The sequence below is a fragment of the Rattus norvegicus genome, chromosome 16 (assembly GCF_021556685.1).
Source record: "Rattus norvegicus strain SHRSP/BbbUtx chromosome 16, alternate assembly SHRSP_T2T, whole genome shotgun sequence".
In the NCBI taxonomy this organism is placed as follows: domain Eukaryota; kingdom Metazoa; phylum Chordata; class Mammalia; order Rodentia; family Muridae; genus Rattus; species Rattus norvegicus.
In genome coordinates, this window is record NC_141549.1 from 3,735,403 (window position 1) to 3,758,500 (window position 23,098).

Sequence of the window (23,098 nt, forward strand, 5' to 3'; positions counted from 1 at the left end):
GACTCCCTTACTGCAAGTGTAGCCTCTCCAAGATTCACTTCTCTCATCTCTTAACCAAAAGCAGCAGTTCTCAGCAGGCTCTGCCTCATCTCCACTCCAGCCACCAGGAACACTTAATAAGACCTGGAGACATTTTTGGTAATTATAGCAGGGTGATATCTATGTGGTTAGAGACATTGTTAAATACCTGCCATTCACAGACGGTCCCTTACTGTACAAAGAATTATAAGGCAGAACCAGGAAGTTGGCTCAACAGATAAGGTGGCTTACTGCTAAGCCAGGGGACCAGAGTTCAATCCCTGGGACCCCATGGAAGGAGAAGATCAACCTTCACACTAACCTTCACACTAGCTCCTACACACACACACACACACAAACACACACACACACACACACACACACACACACACAGAGAGAGAGAGAGAGAGAGAGAGAGAGAGAGAGAGAGAGAGTAAATGTAAAAACTTAAAAAAAGAATTATCAAACGAAGAACTCTCATCTGTCCTCCAAATCAGAAATACTGAGGCTGAGAACCCTACCTGGCTACAAGGACCTGTGCGCTATATAGTACCAAGTCTGCACTATATAGTACCAAGTCTGCACGTTATACACTAAACGAACATCTGTGGGGCAAATAACACATGATGGTGACTAGGTGAAAAACTGAATTTTACACAGCCACTTATACAAAGTACTAAGATCTCTTTCGTCAAATGAACTACATGTGTCCAATGCCTAGCACTGTGCTCAGCACACAGTAGGACTCAGAATCGTAGCTCAGAGCCACGCCAGGAAATTCACCTGACTTTGCTTCATGCTTGTTTTAAATAAGAATTCCCTTGTTTTCATCTTTTGCCAAGATAATAGGCAGTCTGTGCAGGCAAAAAGCCCAGTGGGGCTTTTACAAATATTGGTTTACAAAGAATCTGTTTCATCTTGTGTTTTTCAAATAGGTAAGCCAAGGGCCACTTGCTTGTGCCTTCATTTCCTTTCCTCTGGCAGACTTCTCCTAGGCAAGGTTTTGTTTCTCTAAAATTATTGTTTCATTGTTTTGTTGTTCTGAAGAAACCTGTTGGTTAATATTAATGCATTTTTATCTTGGGCCACTTCCTTCCGGTTCTTTTTTTTCCCCAATCTGCCATAACTTTGTGCAGCATCCTTTCTAATATCCCAACTGCTGACGGGACCCTTTCATGTCCATATTACCCTCGAGCCTCAGGAAGTCTGTGGGCGGGCGAGTGAGCTATCATCTCCATTTGACAGATAAGAAAACTGAGGCTCAGCAAAATAATTTCCAGAGCGTGAGTCAGAAGCTTCTGGCTGTGCCTTATGTGCTTCCTAGATTTTGGAAAGTTTAGGGATGGGGGATGGGGGGGGCGGTCAAAGAAAGGCTTTCCAAAACCCAGCAGGAAGTAATGCCCTCTAGATTTTCTCCAGTGCCTCAAAATCATTTGCAATTGAATCTATTCTGAAGCCACTTAGGGAAGGGTTTATATTCTGTAGTGAGGTCAAGGGGAGATCCCTGGCTGGAGTCTTATTCTTTTTCTAATCATTGCATCCTTCCATAGCTTTCAACATGAGATTCTCTCATCAGAATTGAAGGTGACACAGTATTGTCACAGTGACCAATAAAGATCAGGGAAACAAATGGGGTTGTTGAGCTGGGTCCCTATGAGAATTTATCTACCCTACCACTCCTTCCCTTTTCTTCCGCAACTCCCAAGTCTAGAGTTGGCAAATTGGCACTTTTATTTTGAGATGGTAGCGTACGACTTCATGATAGAAACAAACATATTATAGGCTTGTATTTTTTAAGGCTCTCTTATTCTCAAACCATCCATGAAAGTCATTAACATGTTCAGTGTTTGCTACTGCTTTCAAGTGCTCTGTGTGTTAACTAGATTTTTCTGTTTGTCTCACATATAAGGCTCTTGAAGCCCAGAAAAAGCCAGATTTTGGTTCAAGGTTATACAGCTAACCATCAGCAAGGACCAGACAAAGCTCACCCTCTATTGTGTTAAACCACACAAAGACATTTAATGTTCATGTAATAAGCGAGAACAGTACTGCCTGAAGACACCACATCCAGGACAGGAACCATGGTGACCAAAATCTCTTCCTCCTGGGAGGTATAGTGACATGTGTGCTCTAACTGACCCCAAGTACTTCAGCTGTATCAGCTAATGTCCCTGGGAAGAGGATGACCTTACTGCTTCCAGCTGGGAACAGCTGATCAGCACCAAGGGAGGCCAGGGAGGTTCCAACTGCACCCCACAGCAGTACAAGTACCTCAATTGTGTGCCCAGCTTCCCTGAAGACTGTGTCCTGGGCTGTCCGCTCAAGCTTCATGCATTGCTGCTTGCCAGAATCCACTGTGTGGGATACTGTCCCGTTGGCTTATCTTCAGGGGTTTCCTAGGGACAAGGGTACTTCATGGTTTAGAGACCACACGGGCAGATATCTTAAGACAAACCTGTTGGAGCTTTCATATCGCAAACACAACAGCTGCCTGTAACAAATATTGACTTTGGGTGCAAATTCTCTCACAGATGGCTACTCTTGAGAGAGCTCTGATCCAGGCCTCTGAGCCCATGCTGTGTAGCTGGGTAACTGTTGGAGCAAGTGTGCGGTGTGGAGCAAGGGGAGATGCCTCTTGACTCCCAAAGGACCCTTGGCCACAGGGGCTCCAGCAACACCGGCATCTAAGTACCTTGAAGTTTCAGTCTTGTTGGGGCAGAGTAACAAGTCCCCATGGACTTCCATGGAGGCTTTCTAGAGCTCTCATTACATCATACTATAGGCCACATGGCTTTACATGTCCATCCTTCTTCACTTTCCTGTTGCTGAGATGAATACCATGACCAAAAGCCACTTGGGGAGGAAAGGGTTATGTGGCTTACAAGGTCATTATCTAGAGAACTGAAGTAGGGTAGCTACTTATTAGCTCCATCTCTTGGTTGACTCAGCTGCCATTTTTATATAGCCCTGTCCTGTACAGGTTTGCTACAGCTCACAGTGGGCTAGGCCTACCTACAAATTACCAATCAAGAGAATGCCCCTGATACATGCTCACAGGCCAATCTCATTCCCTCCTTCCCAGGTATATCTAGGTTTGTGTCAGTTAACAAAATCTAACTGGCACACAAAATGCCAAAATATTTGTTCTCATGTATCTGCCAGGACGAGTCCAATATCGAGGTACAAGCATAGCTATGCATTCTTTGAAGGCTCTGGAGGAAGACCCTTCCTGGAACCCTTTAGTGTTCCCTGCCTTGAACGAGCCTCATTCCAGTTGGGCTCACCACTAGGTGTGGCAGGAATCCTGTGTCATATGTGTTCATATTCCCTCTCCCTTCTTTTTTTTTTCCCCCTGGGGCTGGGGACCGAACTCAGGACCTTGCGCTTCCTAGGCAAGCGCTCTACCATTGAGCCAAATCCCCAACCCCTTCCCTCTCCCTTCTTACCTGCCTCAGTTGGTTAAGATTTGTCCTAATCCAGCGTGACAGTATAGAATGACCTCTGTCTATATATCCTTATTTCTAAATAATGTCACAAGCATAGATCAATGCCTATCGAGTTAGATAATCAACTGGATGAAGGAACCAGTGAATGAGGGAGTCAGCAGAAAATAAGAAGAGATGTATTGTCTACCACCACCGCTCGAAGGAGGCCGTGCTGGGACACTAGAATGTACTGAAAAGACTTGAAGTGTGTTGTTTGACTCCTAGGGAGAAGCTATCTAGCCTCCTAGTTCTTTGATTCAATCTCTATATTGCCTAGGTAGACCATATAAAAAGCATACGTTTTTCCATTTCTCAGTGGTATCCCTCTGCCCTAAAGGAAGCATCTGACCTCCACAGTGCAGCCAAAAGGCCCCGTGTGGACTTGCTTTGGTTGCCTCTTCACCTTGTCTACCACATCAGTGAGAAGACTCCCCTGCCTAGCTGTCTCTGGTCCTGCCATCACCGGATCATCGTCATCCGTGTTGCGTCTGGCCTTCCTTTCCTTCCCTCAGGGCTCCAGCTCATTAACTCTTTCTGCCTAGGCATTTGGCGAGAGTCTTTTCTGACTATAGCACCCCATTTCAGTGGCACCCGTCTCTGTGCCCACCCATCCAGTTAGCTCATATTTCATGCAATATGGCAGTTTCTTGTATATTCCTCTTTGGACCCAATTTCTGCAAGCCTGGACTCTTAGGGACTATGTATTACTGACTCCCTAGTCCTGCTTCATGGCCGGAAAAAGAAATACCCACTGTATTGAATAATCACTTGGATCTACATGGGATGGGAAGGGAGGCAGGGCAATTTTGAAAGTAGAAAGCAAAAAATAACAGTATCCCAACTGTCTTCCTAATCTTGTGGAAACTGGGGATGTTTCTGCTTCTCTATTAAAGCTCCTTACTACCCAGCTCAACCAGTGACACCCTCCTTGAAACACTGTTCAGAGATGGTTCAGGCAATAGGGCTTGGCTGGAATTGAGGGGGGAGCCAGTAAGGCTAGAAAAGTCTTATTTCCCATCAGGCATGTCTAGTATGGTCCACACCGAAGACCGTAAGGCATAGCTCGTGGCCTCCTTCTGAGTTTTCAGCTCCATCTCCTTCTTAAAGACTGAGAAAGTGGGCCACCTCACCTAAGACCTTGTGCTTGTGGTGCGATTCGTTTGAGTGATGGAATGCCTTACCCACTAAAGAATTAAAAGCTGTAATCCCCCTCTCTTTTTCCATTGTGTTTAGCCAAAACAAGCTGTAAAATAAAATAAAATATATCATTTTGTTGAAACCTTTCCCAAGTGAGTCAGTGAGCTTGTTCCAGCTTACAACTAAAACTGGAGGCGAACCTTCCAAAAACTTAGGACAACTGCTCCTTCTTGTGGCTTAAATGTCTACGTATAATTAAGATTTCTTCCTGAGGCATCTTTTTTGTACCTGGCACAGACATATCCTTGAAGGTTTACCTAACAGTTGGAGCCATGATCCCACCCCCACCCCCCGAATCTTTGTGAAGCCAAGTGGCCCATGCCAACAGAAAGAACCCAAGAGAAATCAGAAGGCTGCCAACAGAGCTGTCTGCTGGAGTGCCCCAAGTAGGAGGCACATAATTTACTGTTGGAAGGAAGCCTGTGCTTCCTCTGCCCCTGTCCCTCCTGGCTCCTCTATCCTGCGCACACTTTCATGAAGGTGACCAGGTTCATGAGCAGGCCATAGATATCCTAAGTGTGAAGATCCCAGGAAGACGTTTTCTATATTCTGCTCACGGTGGTCCATATGATTAGTACAGAGGCAAAGGTTATAAGGATTGCTGCTAATTGGGCTTATAATGCCAGCAGGAGGCTATATAGAAGCAGGTATGTTAGTCACTTGTCTTATGGCTATGACAAAATGTCTGACTATATGCACATAAAGGGAAGGAAGATGATATTGGCTTACAGTTTGAAAAATACAAGTCCATCATGGAGGGTAAGGCAGGTGTGGGAGGCAGCTGGCCACACTGCATCAGGGTCAGGAAGCAGTGAGCATTGGACTCTGGTGCTCAGCTCCCTCTTTTTTTTTTTAATGCAATCCTGGACTGCAGCCCGCGGAACAGACTCGCCATATTAAGAGCACGTCTTCCCATTGCAGTTAATCCTTCATAGGTGTGCTCAGAGACTTGCCTCCATGGTGACTCTAGAATCTGTCAGATGGACAGTATTAGCTGTGCTAGAAGCATTTATTTGTTTATCTTCTCACCCAAACTAGGAGGGGGAAGAGATAACAAGAGGTGCATAGGACCCTGTGTCACATTGGCACATTTAAGGACCAGAGCAACAGCAAACTCTCCAGATCAGACTATTGAAAGCCATGACACTCAGCATTGAGAATACCTGGACAAGCAGTCAGCAAACAGTTGTTATCACCAACGGACTCAACTCTCTTAGTCCATTCTTTGTAGGTACATTAGAAGCACTGCAGGGAGTGACACACACCCAGCCTGTCTCCAGGAAGGCCACCTTGGGCAGGCAGCCATCAGCCAAATGATGACAGATATGTGGGGTCTTTCCCCCTTGTAAACCAGGAGTTGCTGGGCAAACATTGGGAAGGGAGTGCTAGGAAAGGGTTTGGCAGAGAGCAGGAATCACAGTGAAGGAAAGGTTTTGAAGAAATGGCACTAAAGCCTACCTCTATGGATAAGAAGAGAGTAGCCAGGTAAAGGGAAGAACTGTGTGCAAAGACCCAGTGGGCCCCCTGTTCATTGACTGGTGCCCAAGCAGAGGATTGATGCATCTATTGGGGTGGGAGTACTTCCTACTCTCAGGTCTGGCTTTGAAGGAAAGGGCTGCTGGAGGACTTCAGCGTCCAGCTGCACTGGACAGCAAGGGCTGTAAGGTTACTTGTAAGAATTGCTGGTGTCAGGCAACCACTCTACCAGGCTTCATTCCCTTAGTCTCTGGACGATTTCCATCCTAGATGCTGAGCCTGTCCTAGAAGAATAACATCAAGCCCCTGCCCACCAGGGTATTAGAACTTAATAAGGAACCTTATAGCCAGTTCATGTATTATGAATATACATCATCCTCCTCTTTGCTCTTCAAAGTGACCAACGAGAAGCGCTGTGTAGAAATTCCTTCTTAGAGAACCTCCAAATCTAAGTGTCAAACATTTGTGATAACAGGAACCCCCATACCATTGAGAGAAATGGCCCATGCAAGAGGCCCCTTGTTAATGTGCCCTCATTATACTTGGAGCCTTGAAATCCCGGGGACAATTCTAGAGTTCACTTAGATTCCAGACTTGAAGTAGAGATGGGAGATGGAAGGCTGCAGCCCAGGGTCTCTGCATTTCTTGTGCAGACCTTCAAGGTCAGACATTGTCACAGGACTTAAACATAAATTCAAACCAGAGAGCATGCCTGCTTTTTGACACTATGAGACTGTGACTGGCCTTAGAGTCCCTCTGAAATAACCTCTGCCTTCATTACACTCCTCATTCTTCTGTGTGTGGTGGGGCCCCATTGTTTTCCTTCTCAGTGGCCCACTGGGCAGTGGGTCCCTGTATGAAGAAAGTCTGTGCATGTAAGGATTTTCAGAGATGTGTGGAACTACCAGTTTCTTTGTGCATTTCACACAATGTTGTCGCCTATGGAAATCACAGAGTGGGTAAAACAGAAACCCTACTGTGGAGCTCACAGACTTGGGGATATTATTTCTCACTTCTATCCATGCCTGTAGCACAAGATCAGGGACACTGCAAAATGTGAAGGGATAGGAGAGGAAGACAGGATTCTGCATAAGAGTTGGAAGAGAGGGAGTAATCCAGCAGCAGACATCCTGGTCATAGCTGAGGGAGGTTCTAGAATGGAGCTTTGGAGCTACACTTCATCTTTAAAGGCAGACCCTCCCTTGGTAATCTTTTCAGCATTCTGCCCCTTCAAAGATCCCTTGGACCCCGAAGCCCCTGGGCAGCCGGAAGACATGTGGATATCCCATCAATTGTGTGGAAGCTATACATTGGAGTGCTCCAGATAGTTCATCCAATCCTGGGATGATAAACGATCAATCGTTGCATTCCTCCTAAATGAAATTAAGATGTTAAAATATATTGCTCGGGGCTTCTGCATGGGATTTCAAGAGTTGACTTTCCAACAGAAAATGTATTGCTTCGGACTCTCTGGGAAAGGGAGACACAGGATCTATGCTAAGGTAAAAAGATTTGACAGTTTGGAAGAGTGCTTCGGACATGTTCATTTTTTTCATATTTAAAAGTGATTAATCATCCAGGATACCATGAAGTCAGAAGACTGTAATGCAGAGTCCTGTGGGAAAAGGCAGGGACCTATGCCTTGATCCATCCCCTACAGCAGAGGCTTTTAATGGATGCTCTAGGTGACCTCTGACACTAAGACTACTTACTGACTGAAATCTGCCTGAAAGCAGCATCCAGGCAAACCCCTGGAAACAGAAATTCACAGTACTTGTCGGTCAACGCCATACGAAAACAGGACTCAGGTGCTTCTAGTTCTCACATGGAAGGACCAAAGACTTGTTTTCTCCTTGAAAACCCTTCCAACCTTCCTTGCAGATCAGTTCAGAGGCTGGGGGTACTACGTTATGCCAGGGGAGGGAGGTGGCCATGACTAGGAGCAATGCTCACAGCACCATCCTACCACCTGTTAACATTGCTTTTTCTGCATTGAGAGTGGGTAGGAGACAAACAATACGTTACTAATATCAGTCTCTTCAGAGTGTAAAGGCTGCTAAAAATCAGGGTGAATACATGGTTCAACCTTGATACTTAGCATGACGTTAACTGCATAATTACATGTTCCCTATAATAGTTTGCATAAAGTAGTGGCTGACATGCCTCTAAATGCAGATTGCATGACGCTGGAGCTGTTTTAGCATGGTTCCGTAAACGGATAGAGAAATGGGAGGACCCCCACATATGGGAAAGGGAGGACTCCCACAGGCAAAAAGGAGAAAAGGAAAGGAAGGGGAAAGGTCATGGGTTAAGTTTTGTGCTTTTCATAAACACAGCTAATAGACAATATAAAATCCAGATTGAGTTTGCTTTTGTAGCTCATTCCAGAATATGCTTCACTTTTCAACTTTACACACCAGACAGAGATAGCATTTGTCCCATCCCTGTAATTGTTGAAGGTGAAGATTATTAGTGCTTAGAGAATACCTTTAAAGCCTGGACCCCTGGCTTGTTACTGGCCTGTATTTATTTCTCTTTTGCTTCCCACCTACCAAAGAGCTTCTCCTCCCCCAGGGAAGGCTACTTCCTTTTGTTGGAGGAAACTCTTGGTGGTTGCTTAGAAAACACAAAGCAATTTGCAGTAAATTGAAATTGAAGTCCAATTAATCAAATACAAAACTTCTATCTGCCAAAAGTGAGTCGTTTTTAAGATGAATTTCACACCGGTGACAATGATGGCTGTGTTCACAGTGGTGGGATTGCCTGCCTTCAGCTGGCCGTCACTGGCGGCTTGCACGAGCATTTAGAAATTAAACAGAACCAGATTGAACTTGCTGCATTAGCTGTTGCCACATTGGAACACTAATGGGCTTACTGACCACAACCTACTCAGACCAGAGGATGTCAACAGTCAAAGAACCAACCTCAGGGCTGTTTCTGGTCTAGTTGTTAGGACTTCATGCTTTGTAACTAACTTGTTCTGCCATTTTGGCCTCTCCCCTGCTCTATCTTAAAGATGGCAGCAGCTCTCCCAGGCTCAGTCTGTGTGGCCACTGGCCCCAGGTGAAATGTATGACTTCATGTCCAGTCCTCTGGGTCCCCTGCTTTCACTAGTCACTTCTAACGACATTCCGGAAATGACCCAACTCCAAGCAAAGGCAAAGAACCTCTTGATTCCCTGCTCATCTGGAAAAGTGGAGTTCCTCCCCTACTCTTTCCTCCAGCAAGGAAACATGCTACGCAGGGTTTGCACCTTCAAGGGTTTCCTTTGCATTGAAGCAAAGCCTTTCACTCTGTCTTAGAAGCAAGCTCAGACTTCTTCATCTCAGGACAGCTCAATCAAGTAAGTACAGGATTGCAAGATGTTGGTGATGAAGAGGTTAAATTGCTTAAAAGGCTGGATCTGTGGTTTCCTGCCCACACTTGCTCTGGCCTAAGGCAGTGCTTGGTAGTTTGGGGAGGGGGATAAGAAGGTCTTGCCTGGACCCAGGTGGCCAACAGGCAAACCATGTTATTAAGAAGCAGGGATAACAAGACCTTGATCTTCAAACAAGACCCCTAATTAGTCACTGGCCCAAGAGTAAATGGCATTCTACCTCAGCAAGGTGGGAAGGGCCCTCTCAGATCCCAGAAGCTAATTGCCATGAGTGGCTCCATGAGGATCCTGCTGGAAACACTTGTCATTTGAGCCACTTCTGGTGGGTAAACCTAAGCGATTAAACTGTTCCTTCATATTTTAAATTCTCCAAAATGCTTATCCAGCCCTTCTACTTCCTTGCTGAACATGACAACCATCTTTCTGTCTAGTTTAGGGAAAGGTCTCCCTTATGTACCTAAGACAAGCTCCCTTGTACAGGACTTAAAACATGTCCTGCTTTATTCTCTTCTGACTTTGAAAAGCTCTATCTCAAGAAAAAGCCTGGCCTGGAGAGTGGGGATTTATCATGGAGTCTTTATGGAGAATTTATAGCGAGTCTTCCGTTTCAGAATCTGCTACGTATGCAGACATTACTGAGACGCTAAGAGGGGCCCTGATGCTGTCTCCTTATGGCTGTATATTTTTGTCAAGTTTGAAACCCTCTATGTGTGTGTGTGTGTGTGTGTGTGTGTGTGTGTGTGTCCACATGTGCGCGTGCATACATTCTTTAAAAGGGGCTTCCCAAATGGCATGAACTTTGAAACACACAAAATGAAAGTGGGCTCTGCAGTATCCTTGTATTTCTTTTGGTCTATTTTGAATCTCATGTTCTTTCCTCATTTGGAGATACATACCCTCTGCTGAGTCTTGTTACTTGGTCCCACTTGGCACTTGTAAATGGAAAAACAGCCTCATCCAGACCACACACAGACGTCTAGGTTTCCTCTCAGTGCACACTTGAACTGGGAGAATGCTTTAAGAGCTTGGGACCAGGAGATCCTGGATCTATCCTCTTCGAGGGCAGCACAGGTTACACCAAGCTCAGAGAGACCAAAAAGCCAAGCTGGAGCGGCCTGGGAGCTCTATGTATGTTAGGATCATATGTCAGTGTCTTATGAGATCTGGGGTCCTGGGGCTCTTTCTGGTTCCGGTCCTGTTACTCAGAAACAAGAGTAGTTGAGTCAGACTTTCTTAAGTTTACCAAGTCTAACTTTTTAACTCAATTTTAAGACCCACAAGTAAACTTCAGTGGGTCCTGAAAAGACATTTCCTGTTAGCATCCTCTGCAAGCTATGTCATGGAGCCCCGGGTAGTAGCAGGACCCGTAACCATTTTCTCCTGAAGCTCAAGTTCTTGGCTGTTCTTGGCCAGCCAAGAACCATTGCTCAGCAGGAATGCCTTGGTTGTGAGTAGGCCGGGTGGGGCAGGAAGATGGCAGCTCTGTACACAGGCTTAGGATGTTTGCACATAGGATTCCATACTCGGTGATGAAAGCTTACGGTTTCTCCTCTATGGGAAACTTAATAGTTTCCTGTGACTAGGAGGGTGTGGAAGTACGGCCCCACCCAGACAGACTGCTCCAGGATTCCCAGGGACAGTTCCCTTCTCTCAGGAGCACAGGGGTTCCATTTGCTGAATCAGCACCTCATCTCCAATGACATTGGCAGCACCCCTCCAAGACACCCAAAGCATTGTTTTGACCTGTGTGTTTTCCTGATCGGAGATGTTAGAAAACGCATGCCAAACTCCGGGTTATTTAAACGAGTTCAGAAAAGAAAGGCTCCCATCAGTTTTGACAACAAACAAAACGCGGTTTTGTTCTATCTGTTATGTTTAAAAGATTCCAGTTTCAAGCTGAACACAATGTGTGGTTATTCTGTCGGCAATTTATATAGCCACAGGGGCGCCACAGTTACACACTGCATACATCATTGTATTTTTGAAATGTACTTAATGAACTTTTTTTTTCTCTTCTAGTAACTACTTCATTGCCTTAAATGAATGCATTCCAATAGAATTTGTAACAAATGACCACTTTGTGTTTGCGTTAATGCCAAACACGTTTAACAAATTTTTAACAAGGAACCCTGGCAAAATGCCAAACTCCTAGAGGGACACTGGAGGAATGCTATAAATTTAAACTAGATTTTACCTTTTCACTTAGCTCAGCACGTGTCTTGGGTGCCTTTCTATCTCTGCACAGCGGCCTGTCTATCTCATGTCAGATCGCTGTATGTTTTCATTATGTTCGGTACTCGGGTGTTAGCTACTTCCAGGGACGTTTTAGGCTGGGCGGCCGCGTGCTAAATAACAAGAAGCAGTGCAGAAATAAATCTTTTCTTCTGCAAAATTCTTCGTATCTTCTACAGTGGCTCGGTAAGTGCACGTACGCACGTACGCACGTACATCTCTACCAAAGTGTTTCTAGGTTTAAAGTCCACAGTCAGCCAATATCAAGGCTTCTCACCTGGGACTCCCGTGCTTTCCCTTGAGCTACATTACTAATACCTGCAGTCTTCTCGTCGCCACGACTGGGAGTGCGGATATGCTATTGAAAGAGGCCAGGGAGACTGCAAGCCGTCCTCCGTTGAGGTCAGTGCCCCCTTGCAAAGAACTGGTCAGCCACGAATGTCCAGAGTTTTGAGACTGAGGAGACCTGGGCTGCAGTCTTTCAAATGTGGGCAGCCTGAGACCCTGTTTTTTTAAGGAGAAAAAAAAAATGACAACGAAGAAGCTCATTACAATTCAACCAGCGTGTTAAAGATTAGATGGAGCACCTCCCGCTGGTACTGAACTGGGGACTTTGGAGGTTTTCTTTTTCCTTCTCATCCAGTCTGCTTTTGTGAAGGAGGCAACTCAGTCCACAATACTCTGATCCCAAATGTAAACCGCAGTGGCACCAGAACTTGCTGGTGGCCAGTGAAGTATTGCACCCAGCATGACCATGTCAGGTGCTCTCTCCTGAGAGAAGGCCACTGCTGGATCTCAGGATCTCGGGCCCAAGGCAAGGCTGCTATGTGGCATGGTGCTGCCCACCTGATTTGGGAAATAAGGCCCCATATTGCGATGGCCCGGCATTTATCAACGTGAGTAATAGGGAAGAGTTGGTTCCATTAAAATATTAAAATAAAGCCTTCTGAAGTAACATGTGCATATATTCATAGATGTATAGATGTATTAGAGACTGTGTACAGCAGAAAGATGTTACTTAAGTGCTACCACTGTTAGAGAGAGATTACACAAGCTGGAACGATAAGAGACAAAGACTAAGGTTTTAGAAATTCTGGCCGAAGAAGAAAAAAAAAATTACTGAAGAGTCAAAAAGATATAGTTCAAAGGAGGGAATTTGACCCAAACACCCAGCACCTCTCAGCTCAGTTTCTTCGCAGGGAGGGGCTGCTACTCAAGCAAGTCAGTGTGTGGTACCTAGAGTCTTGTTTGAGATAATTAATTCAGAGATGCTGGAACAGGCAGCCTGCTCTGAACATGAGCCATTCATACTCCTGACCACAATAATAATTACAAAAATAAATCCTGAGGAGACCCAGACCCGTATGTGGCCATTCCAGGTACAGGTTGCATAGCCTTCTGAATCCCTTCATTTAAAATATGGGTGCGTCATACCCAGCAGGGAAGAGGGCAGAGATGAAATGCAGAATCCCTCTGCTGTGGCCTCCTGTAGCTCTGTCATCCGAACAGCTTCAAAATGGGGCTGGCAGGCTAGGCCCCCACCCCCACCCTCACGGCCCTCTGGGCTCTGAAGTGTTACTTTTTATTGCCCCGTGGAGCTGGAGGAGGCCACTCTCAAGGCAAAATGCTGCTTTCCACTCATACTTTTGAGTTATGGCTTCAAGGTGGTTTGCTCCTATCAAGAAAATTAAATGATTTAGCATAATTTGTTGCCACTTTGATCACAACAATAATAAATAAATCTTCATGAAGAAAACGAGAAACCCATTCCGTCCCATTTTAAAAGATGTTAAGTCATAACACAGATGTAGTTATGGATATATATGTATGCAGAAACGGCTGTGCTGGGCTTTCCTGTGCACAGTGACTCAGAGGAGCTATTCTGTAGGATGCCCAAGGCCCAGAAGGAACCCTCTCTTCTGCCTTGTTTAATTAGTCTATCATGGGTTGGCCTTTTATGCGGGCACCATGTGTAACATGTTACGGCATCCATGGCTGTTGTGAATGGGTGTCTGTTTTTGTACCTGGGGCGCACTGCACACATTTGGGACACACATGGAATGGAGTGGACGTTAACCCAGATGTCAAAAATAGCCTGCATTTTACTACTGTTATTAAACAGTTTCCCCTTTAACCCCTCTGTGTTTACCAAAGACCCCTTTCTCCCAGCCTGTTTCTGCAAATCACTACCAAGAGGGCAGGGGAAGAAAGCTATAACCAGGCAGGTGTCTTTATTCCAAAGAAAAACAGTCTGAAGGCACATTTATAGCTGGCTGTCCTGGGGGTATCTCTCCTGGGCCAGAGTCTCCCTGCTGTGCCCCACTGTCCCCTTTCTCTCCTGCACCCTACGGAGAGTCAAGCCAAAGGCTGCTGTGCCACCAGACAGAGATTTTTTCTTCCCGAGAAGGAACTAACTTTACATTCTAATACGATACCAGTTCCCCATTCTTCAGTTAAAAATGTCCCCCCAAAGAATACAAAAAAAATCTAATAGAGAAAAAATTTAAATACTTTCTATGATAAACATCAATAACATTGATGCTTAATAATTCTGCTGTGAATTCTTGCAAATGTCTGTATTTACTTCTGCTTGGGTGCAAAAATGAGGTCAAATTATATAAATGAGATGTCTTTTTTTTTTCCAGTTTCACTAGAAATTTTAGGCATCTTCCCTCATCCCAGATCAGAGATATCTGCTTCCTGGTTGTCCATAATCAATGAATAAAATGTATTCTTCCTGACCACAGAACCCAAAGATTGAAAACCTCCCTCAGTGTGTCAGTTTGTATGCCTGCATATGTCTGTCTCCCCATGAGAGTACAGGTTCAGTGAGCACGTGGGCTTGTCTGTGTTCCTTATCACCGCCACCAGCACCAGGCACCTCTGCAGGAGGTCCACAGAGACAGTGAGGACAGGGTCACCTCACAGTATGGTTGAGGGGAAGGCTTGCGTTGTAGATATGAGGTCACAGTGCAGACAGAGGCATGTGGAAGAGTCTGGAGCAGAAAGAGAAAGAAGTAGGCTAAATATGGCCAGCGTAATGGACTGGACCATGGTGGGTGGGTGGACGCTGGGGTGGGCCAGGTAAGGAGAGAGGAAGGGGGGAGAGGAGAAAGAGAAAGACAGAGAGACAGTGAGAGAGACAGAGCTAAAAACAGCATGTGGCCCGAATAGCAGGGTTATATAGGGCTGAGAAGCTGTGGGGAGGCGGGAGCTCCAAGCTGGAGAACTCTGGGAAGTGGGGCGTGGCAAGGAGCCCGGATGCCAGCTTTGACTCTGTCACAGGTATTTGTGATGTTGAGAGAGCCTACCAGCGAGCGGTTTGGTATGCTAATGAGCAGCCCGACAGAAGTCTAGAAGGTCTCTTTGGCTTTGTGTATAGCTTCTCACCCAACCCAAGTCAAAGCAGCCTTTGAAGGACTTGAACGGAAGGCTCTTGGAGCAGTGGGCTCTAGGCTCCTGCAGCTTGCCAGAGGACTTCCCTTGCTTATGGTTCTAGGACCGAGGTTCTTATTGCTTACTGGCAGTCCGCTGTGCTGTGGAGAGGCTCAATACTTAAGACATCATCAGTTCTCAACCTCGGGGTCGCGACCCCTTTTAGGGGTCGAGGGACCTTTTCACAGGGGTCACATATCAGAGACCCTGCGTATTAGATAATTATATCGCAATTCATAACAGGAGCAAAATTACAGTTATGAAGTAGCAATGAAATAATTTTATGGTTTGTGTGTGGGGGGGTCACTGCATCATGAAGGACTGTAAAGGGTGTCGTCATCTGACAGGTTGAGAGCCACTCTTAAAGAAAGCTGTTGTTCCTCAGGCCTATGGCTCTCTCTCAGCACAGAGAGGCCCCACGGCTTTCACAGGTGAGTTTCTCTTTCGTAAAGAAGACAGGAGAAAGAGATCTGCAAATGAAGGGCCCCTGTCCTGAAGCTACCTCTGTTTGGTCAAACTTCCTGAATATTAGTTTAAAACAAACTGCTTAGTAGCCCTAATTTGGTTAAAGTAATCATGGTCTACTGTAGTTCACTCCAAAAAACCCAGGGGTCAGGATGGAATGGCTTGATTCCAGGGAGGCTGGATAGGGAAGAAAGTTCAGGACTCTACTTACTCTAATCTTAGTATCTGTGGAATCAAAGAGGAAATCGCCCTGTTCCAGGCACTGCACAAGGCTCAGGGGATGCAGAATGAGCAAGAGCAGCCTGCCCTGCCCTGCCCTCACCAACTCACCATCTATAGGCTATAGGTGTTCAATGGAAATGAATAGCGACCCTGATCGACAGCAATCCACGCTCACTGGCAGGCTGAGTTACCTGGTACTCACGTGTTTAAAGTGATAAGAAGCAGGTAGAGTTTAGGGCAGTGGATTTTTCTTGGAATCAGTACATCCAAAGTATCTCGACATGAAGTCAGTATCTAAAATTGTTCTGGAGACAGCGTACGTTCTTTTTTTGGTTTTTTTCCCCATATTAAATCTTCAAAATCTGGTATGCATTTCACACTTTAAGCAGGTCTCCATTTGAATTAGACATGTTTTGAGCATTCAGTGGGCACATGAGGCCAGCAGTTGCCATAGTGGGCAGGGCAAGTCTAGGGAACTCATGATAAAATAGATTGCACACCATCTATGCAGAGAATGAGGGATCAATCCACTGGAGAAATGATCTAAGTGTATGTGGACAGTCAGAGAAGAGCAATGTCGTGATGCCAAAGGGTACCGCATGGACTGACAGAAAGACAGAGCATAAGGGCAGACAGAACCTAGAGAAGACCCTGCCAGCCTGGCCAAGAGTCCACAGGGCCCCCATCTTGCCAAAGTGAAGCAGGATTGCAAAGAGTTATGGATGAGGATGGCACAACAGAAACAGCTGTGCGTCAGAGTGGCAATCATCATGGCAGTAGAACTGTCAGCTGCCCCAGAGCACGGAGCTGGGACTTGCAAGAGATTACGGGAGAGGTTAGGGCCGGTTAGGGATAGTCTTACAGTGGGTAGTGGCCTTGGCCGCCCTTGCTGGAAGGCTGGGTCCCATTTTTTGAAGGTTTTTAAAAGTACATTCTCACGTGTGTCTCAAGGAGTGGTGATCTCTATTTGTCACTGCTGGCAATGTCCTGTCATTTGGTTTGATTTGGTTTATTTCCTGCAGACTCATCCAAGCCTCTTGGTGAATGGATTATTTTGTCAAAGGGTGGCAACACTTAAAAAAAAATCATTTCATTTGCAAGCTAGACTTAACATGGTAGACTGTTAAACACAATTCTCTGACTATATCCATGGGGCTGGTTATTTCTGTTGTCTTTCCAATGAAAAATATTAAGAAGCATTGCAGGGACTCAGAGATGTAGCCAAAAATGTAGTTGGCATAAGGGCTGTGAGGTGGTCCTCACTAAATGTGTTAACAGACTTGCTCTCTCCGTTGTCTACATCTTCGTTGGCATCTTAAAATGTAAACCATCGGGGATGGTTTCATTATTATCATAATTAATAAATAGCTGACATGTCCTGTTTACATTACAGAATTGATAAATATCAAATTAATATTAATTAAATCATTAAGATGTAATTTAATTATCTGTAAACAATTATTACCTTTCCCCAAGCAGAACACTGTGGTTGAGAGACCTGTGCTCTGCTCTGTGACCTGGTGCCCAGCTGGAAACCTATCTCACAACTGAATAAACAATTGTTCTCTGCTACTTTATCTTGGAAAAGTATCAAGGACATTGGACATCAACCATAATCATTATTCACTTAGTTCCCCATCTGTAAAGAAAACAACCTGTGCGTTTTAATACTACCTCAGGTTTCCCTTTCTCTTCTCATTATACGGCCTTTTAATATATTGGCCAGCCCTTTAAAGGGATGATTAAGGAATGCTTAGCACACGAAAGAATGAGAGCTATGTAAAGCTCATGAAACAGAAAGCATGCTCAGACTTACAATTTTCATACAAAGTTTGCAAAGACTTTATGTGCCAGAGTGAGTAATCTGATCTGCCCCAGAAACTCCCTAAATTTCTGGCTCTGCAAAAGTCATTTTTTATGTATGTGTTCTGATTCAAGTTTCTTAACCAGAATTACACCAGACTCCTCAAAGTATGAATTAGCTGAGTTCCTCCAAGCCGGACGTTCCCTTGACACTGTTTAAGGATGCCCCAAAATCGATGCTTGTCTGAGCAGACTAAGCAGGTGGGACCTGAGTATCAACTGCCAAATCAGACGTACAGGATAGATATAAAAAGTGATGTGTAGTGCAAGCCATGGTGGGACACACTCGCAGTCCCAGCACTTGGGAAGCTGAAGCAACAGGATGGGGGAATCATGAATTCAGAGTCAGCCCGGGCCACAATGCAAGAGCCTGTCTCAAAAAGTAAAAATGAACCAGAAAGTGTGGCTGCCTCTGTGTGTGTGTGTGTGTGTGTGTGTGTGTGTGTGTGTGTGTGTGTGTGTGTCTGCCTGGTGTATAGCTACACTATGTCTGTACATCGGAAACACCCAGAATTCCAAGGGTGTCTGAATAGTAATGACACAGGTGAGCATGCGCAGAGAAGACAGTTGTAGCTAGCAGCTTCTGTAGCTGTCTGATATATACCACCACATTTTGCTTGTCCACTCATTTGGTGACAGGCACTTTGGTCTGTTGTGCATAATGACACTTGGAACGCTATGCCCGAGAGTCTGTTTGAGCTCAGAGTTTTGGGTTCCTTTGCTCTTGTACACATGAATGGAACTGCCAGCTCCAGCAGTCACCACATGCTTCACGGTTCTTTGAAATTGTTGCTGTCACATGTTTATAAGTGACGTTAAAGCTTTTGGCATACTGACTGCCTTTCGGATTCTAATCTCTCTGAGTTGAGTTTAAAAAGTAAAACTATAATCATTGTGGAAAACGTGACACACACAAACCCCCTCCCCGACCAGAGAGAGTGGCCATGGCAGGGGTCGGGAGAGGGTAGGGGAAGCCCTGTGATGGCTGATATTACCACCAGTGTCTTTCCCTGTTAAATCACGTGCTTTCTCGTTGCAGCTGTCAGAAGGGTTGGCTAAACGGATAGCTCAGCACTGCAGCGATGTCCTGATAATCTATTGCAGCCTGGCTCTCTTCTTTGTCTACCAGTGGCTGCATGCAGCGGGTCGGAAAGGAAGGGAATTTTCGCTTTCACTTTCCTGCTCGATTCGGTTCTCCGAGACGGTCCCGATTGGGTGTACGGGAAAGACAGAGTATGAAGAAGGAGGAACAAACGACAGCCCCTTCATTTTTTGTCAAGGATTTGGACCTTTACGACGTGAGCGCCTCTGCAGAAAGCTGCTGAATAAGCATTTTTTCCTGTTGCTTTGCCTCTTGGATACACGGGCACTGCACGGGTGCAGAGTGTGGATTCAGCTTCCCGTGGACAACTAGCCCCGTCTCCTACTGTCGTGCTGGTCAGTCTAAGTGGTCCTAACGCCTTAGATTATCAGACAATCTAAGCTTGCTGTGAGCGAGTGCTGCTGCCGGTGTTTGTATACCACGGTGCATGGAGTGTTTGACAAAGAAACCAAAAGACCAAAAATCGAGAGCCTTTACCCTCCTCCGTTTCTTTAATCTGTCGGTCAAGGAACCACATTGAATGGTATTATCAGTAGTTACCTCTGGGCCAGGTTGGAAATGAAATCAATTTTTTTAAACCACTAATAACTTGCCAAGAAATCGCCTTATGAGAACATGGTGTGTGTCTCTGACAGTGCGTGGCACATCTAAATTGGTCATCCATAATTTTATTGTCCTGCTCATGTACTGGAGAATGACAAAAGCCTGAGGCACCTGCATATCCACTCCACATGCTCCTTGAAGCCCTCGGCTGGGACACAACCTGGCCTCAGGCTCTTCTTGTTCTCCTACGTGCAGGTCTCATGACAAAGCTGAGGTTCATACATGTTTCACCATCGAAATGCTGTGCAAGCAGTGTGAGCCTGGATCTTCTGTAAGTGAAGGGTCATTTCTCTCTCTCTCTCTCTCTCTCTCTCTCTCTCTCTCTCTCTCTCTCGATTGCTCTTTTTTGTTTTTTGCTTTTTTTTCGTTTGTTTGTTTTGTTTGGTTGGTTTTTTTTGTTTTTTTGTTTTTTGTTTTTGTTTTAAGAAAATGTCTCCAACATGGACTCCAAAGCATTTTCAGCATCAAACATGGAAACATTGACGAATGAAGCGCAATCACAAAAGCTGTATGTCTGTAAATAGCATTATGCAACCTGTGTGGATAGAGTCCTTATCTTAAAGCACATGCCAGGGAAAGAGACCCGTGTTCCGAGGTCTTTTGCATACAGTGACAAGGTACTAAGGAGAATTCGCCTCCTGCTGCTTCCTCTGGAGATTAAAAAGCATTAGTCCTTACAACTTGGTAAAAACACACAACTGAGCCTGGTGAATGTGCAGCTCTTGTACTGACCTGATATCTTGGCGACGGGAGAAACCCTCCCACCTGCATTTCTAAAGGACAAACAATGAATTTAAGCATGAGTGGCCTTAATAAATACCATTGTCTTTCTTTGCTGCTGTGGAAAGGGTTCTAAGCAGAAGTTGCTGAAATCTTACATCGAGTCTCATCATTATAAATTTCCAAAATATTGGTGCAATTAACTCTGGACCTCTCTCATGAGCCATAGAGATATTTCAAAGACAAACCCCTTATTTGCTGGGGAAAGGAAACTGTCCCTGGGCTGCACCCTTTATTCCTGGTGCACCAGGGGTACTATATTCAAGCTGGTTTCTTGCTTTGGGCTTCATTCTTGTCAGTAAGTAGTGACCTGTGTAAAGCTCACGTGTTACATACATGATTCACATACATTCATGTTTAAAAGGTTTGTCCTTTAACTCTCAAGAGGATTTAGGCCTTTGCTACAGAAGGGAGCAGAGTTCTTTGCGAGTTTGTTTAGTACATTTTGGCCGAGGCTTGCAGTGGGAAACCCAAGCCATAGACCAGTCAGTCCCTAGGTATGGTTTGGGCATTGTCAGAGAAGTCCTCACACCCTCTTACCACCAGGTCCTGGCCTGAACTCTGCAACTAAATACTTGAAATTGGAAGTAGGAGAGCCAGGATGGTAAGCGGGATCCTTGAAGTAGCAACAAAGTGATTATATGTCATTAGCTATCTGCATTCGTGCCAATTTTGACACAGCTAATGTTTGGGGATCATTTCTTCACCCCACTTTTGTTGGTCAGAAGTATTAATTGATCTTCATCACATGCAAACATATCATTCAGTCCCTGAAAAACCAAATTCTAAGACAGCATCTTTTCTCATTTTTTTTTTGTAACATTCTCTGATATTTGGGAGTTACAACAAAACCATCCCTTTCCACTGGTTGAAAATAGTGTCTGGGTTTACAACAAACACTGTGTTGTTTAGACGATATTTCCTTTGTGAAAACTTTAGCAGATTCCCTTCTAATCATGGTGTAGTTGAGATTAAACAAAAAAAGTTTGGGCTAACATTTAGGAGAAGTTGGTCTAAGTCTTACCTTGTGCAAAAGCAGGCTTGTATTTGTAGCCTATTTGATTTCTATATACAGTCTCAATTTTGTATTTAATGATTTTTGTGTATTAAGTATGCACGTTAACAGCGTGTCAACTTTCATTTGGAAGTGGGTTTTATTTTTTAAACAGTGTTTATGATGAGCCCTCAAGTGTATTGACATAAACTCTAGCTGCACTGTCTTTGTGTAGAGCGCCGTTTGAATGCTGCCAAGGGTCCGTGTATCTACTTCCCCGAGACCCTTGTTTGATAGTGCTTCTTGTAATATTTCTTCAAGTGAGTGGCATGTGGGTTGTGATTTTGATCCATGTGATTATGGACATCGATATGAAAAAAATAAAAATAAATAAATAAATAAAATTAAGGAACCCTCGAAACTACCAACGGGCATGTATCAGCCAGTCATTGTAACCTCATGTCTAGTAGAAATAACCATGTGCAAGGTATGTACAGCTCATAACTTTGTTATTGTGTGTATGAGGAGTACTTTGTGCCGATTGTCTTATTTATATTCATCAAATAAACCTTGTTTCTTTCCGAAGTGAGTTCATCCTTTCACAAATACGCGGTGTAACTGTTTCTAACTCTTTGTGGGGGAGGGGGAGGGGACATTGGTTACTGTTTGAAGTACATACAGGCCAAAAAGAAGAAAAAGAGAGGAGGGAAGGAAGAAGGAAAGCCATTGTCTTCCTTAACTGGAAAAGTCAAGACAAACAGCTGGTCATACAGGTTCAGTTCAGGAAGTTAGATCAAGGGCCATCTCCTTCTCATTTCCTCTCTTGTTCCTGTATTTTTATCTGTACCCTCCGTTTTCCCTGTCTTTCCTCTTCTTCCACCCTCCACACCCTCCTCGTCTTTTCTTCCTTCTCCTCTCCCCTCCTCCCTTTCATCCCCTCTCCTCCTTTATATCCCTTATTATGCAGTAGCTTCAGTGTCTGCTGAATTCGTCCCTTGGTGGCAGAGATATCTCTGAGCATTTGGGGGTTTCGAGAGAAGAGACCTTTACCTTTTCAGTACCCACAGGTGTCTCCAAGAAGGAAAGTCACTTCAGCTACGTTTGGATCTCGAATCCTTCCTTTTCGTGGGAGTTGAGGGGGTAACACCATGTGGTGGACAGATAGCCTCATTGCCTATAAGAAAGAAGTTTCAAATGGGAAACCATGGATTCCACTGTAGGAAAGAGAGGTGAAAAAAGTAGGAGGAAAAAAATAGCGACCAGCACTGCCACCACTTGGATGTACACAGTCATCCACGCGAGGACGCAGTGCCCTTTGCTGCTTGAGTTGGACCACAGACAGACCACGTCCCTTCACAATGATGAGTTCTTGCTATATCTCCATTAAGCCTGCAGAACCAGGCCCTGCTTCTTTTAAAGCTTTGAATCGCGTTATCCCAATGAAAATTCCAGTTATTACCAAGAGTGAATTCATTGAGTGGTTGCTAGAAAAAGCTGTGTTTTACCAGATGGTGGAACTGAGGCTGGGTCATAAATGACTTATCCAAGCAGACGTGGTAAACTTATAGCCATCCAAGACAGGAATGTGTGTCCCTGGGAAGCTGTTTGGGAAAGGGAAAAGGAGACCAAAGTCTTCCTCCAGTTGATCCTTGACGACATGGGAAATACCTTTGGCCTCCACACTTTGGGTCGATGGGTTTTACAGTCAGGCTTACTGGGGGCCTGTTTGTTCTTTGCATTTTAGTGTCTTTGTAGAAAGAGAACTTCTGTCAGGAAAGAATTTCTTACATCACAGACTTGCTGAAGCAACCAGTCCTTATTCAGGACTGCTTACAGTTCAGTTGGCCAAT

At 44.9% G+C, this 23,098-nt stretch overlaps 1 protein-coding gene across 23 annotated transcripts in view; it reads left to right on the forward strand.

Annotated features, from left to right (window-relative positions):
- The window catches only part of Erc2 (ELKS/RAB6-interacting/CAST family member 2), an 860,589-nt gene extending 838,756 nt beyond the window's left edge, over nt 1-21,833 (forward strand). For all 23 annotated transcript variants that reach the window (XR_015639292.1, XR_015639294.1, XR_015639293.1 and 20 more), the window contains 1 exon segment: nt 18,809-21,833. Coding sequence is in view for 9 of the 23 variants with exons in the window: in XM_087587560.1 (XP_087443686.1) it covers nt 18,809-19,183 (375 nt within the window). In the remaining 14 variants the exon portion in view is untranslated.
- Nucleotides 21,834-23,098: the final 1,265 nt, after the last annotated feature.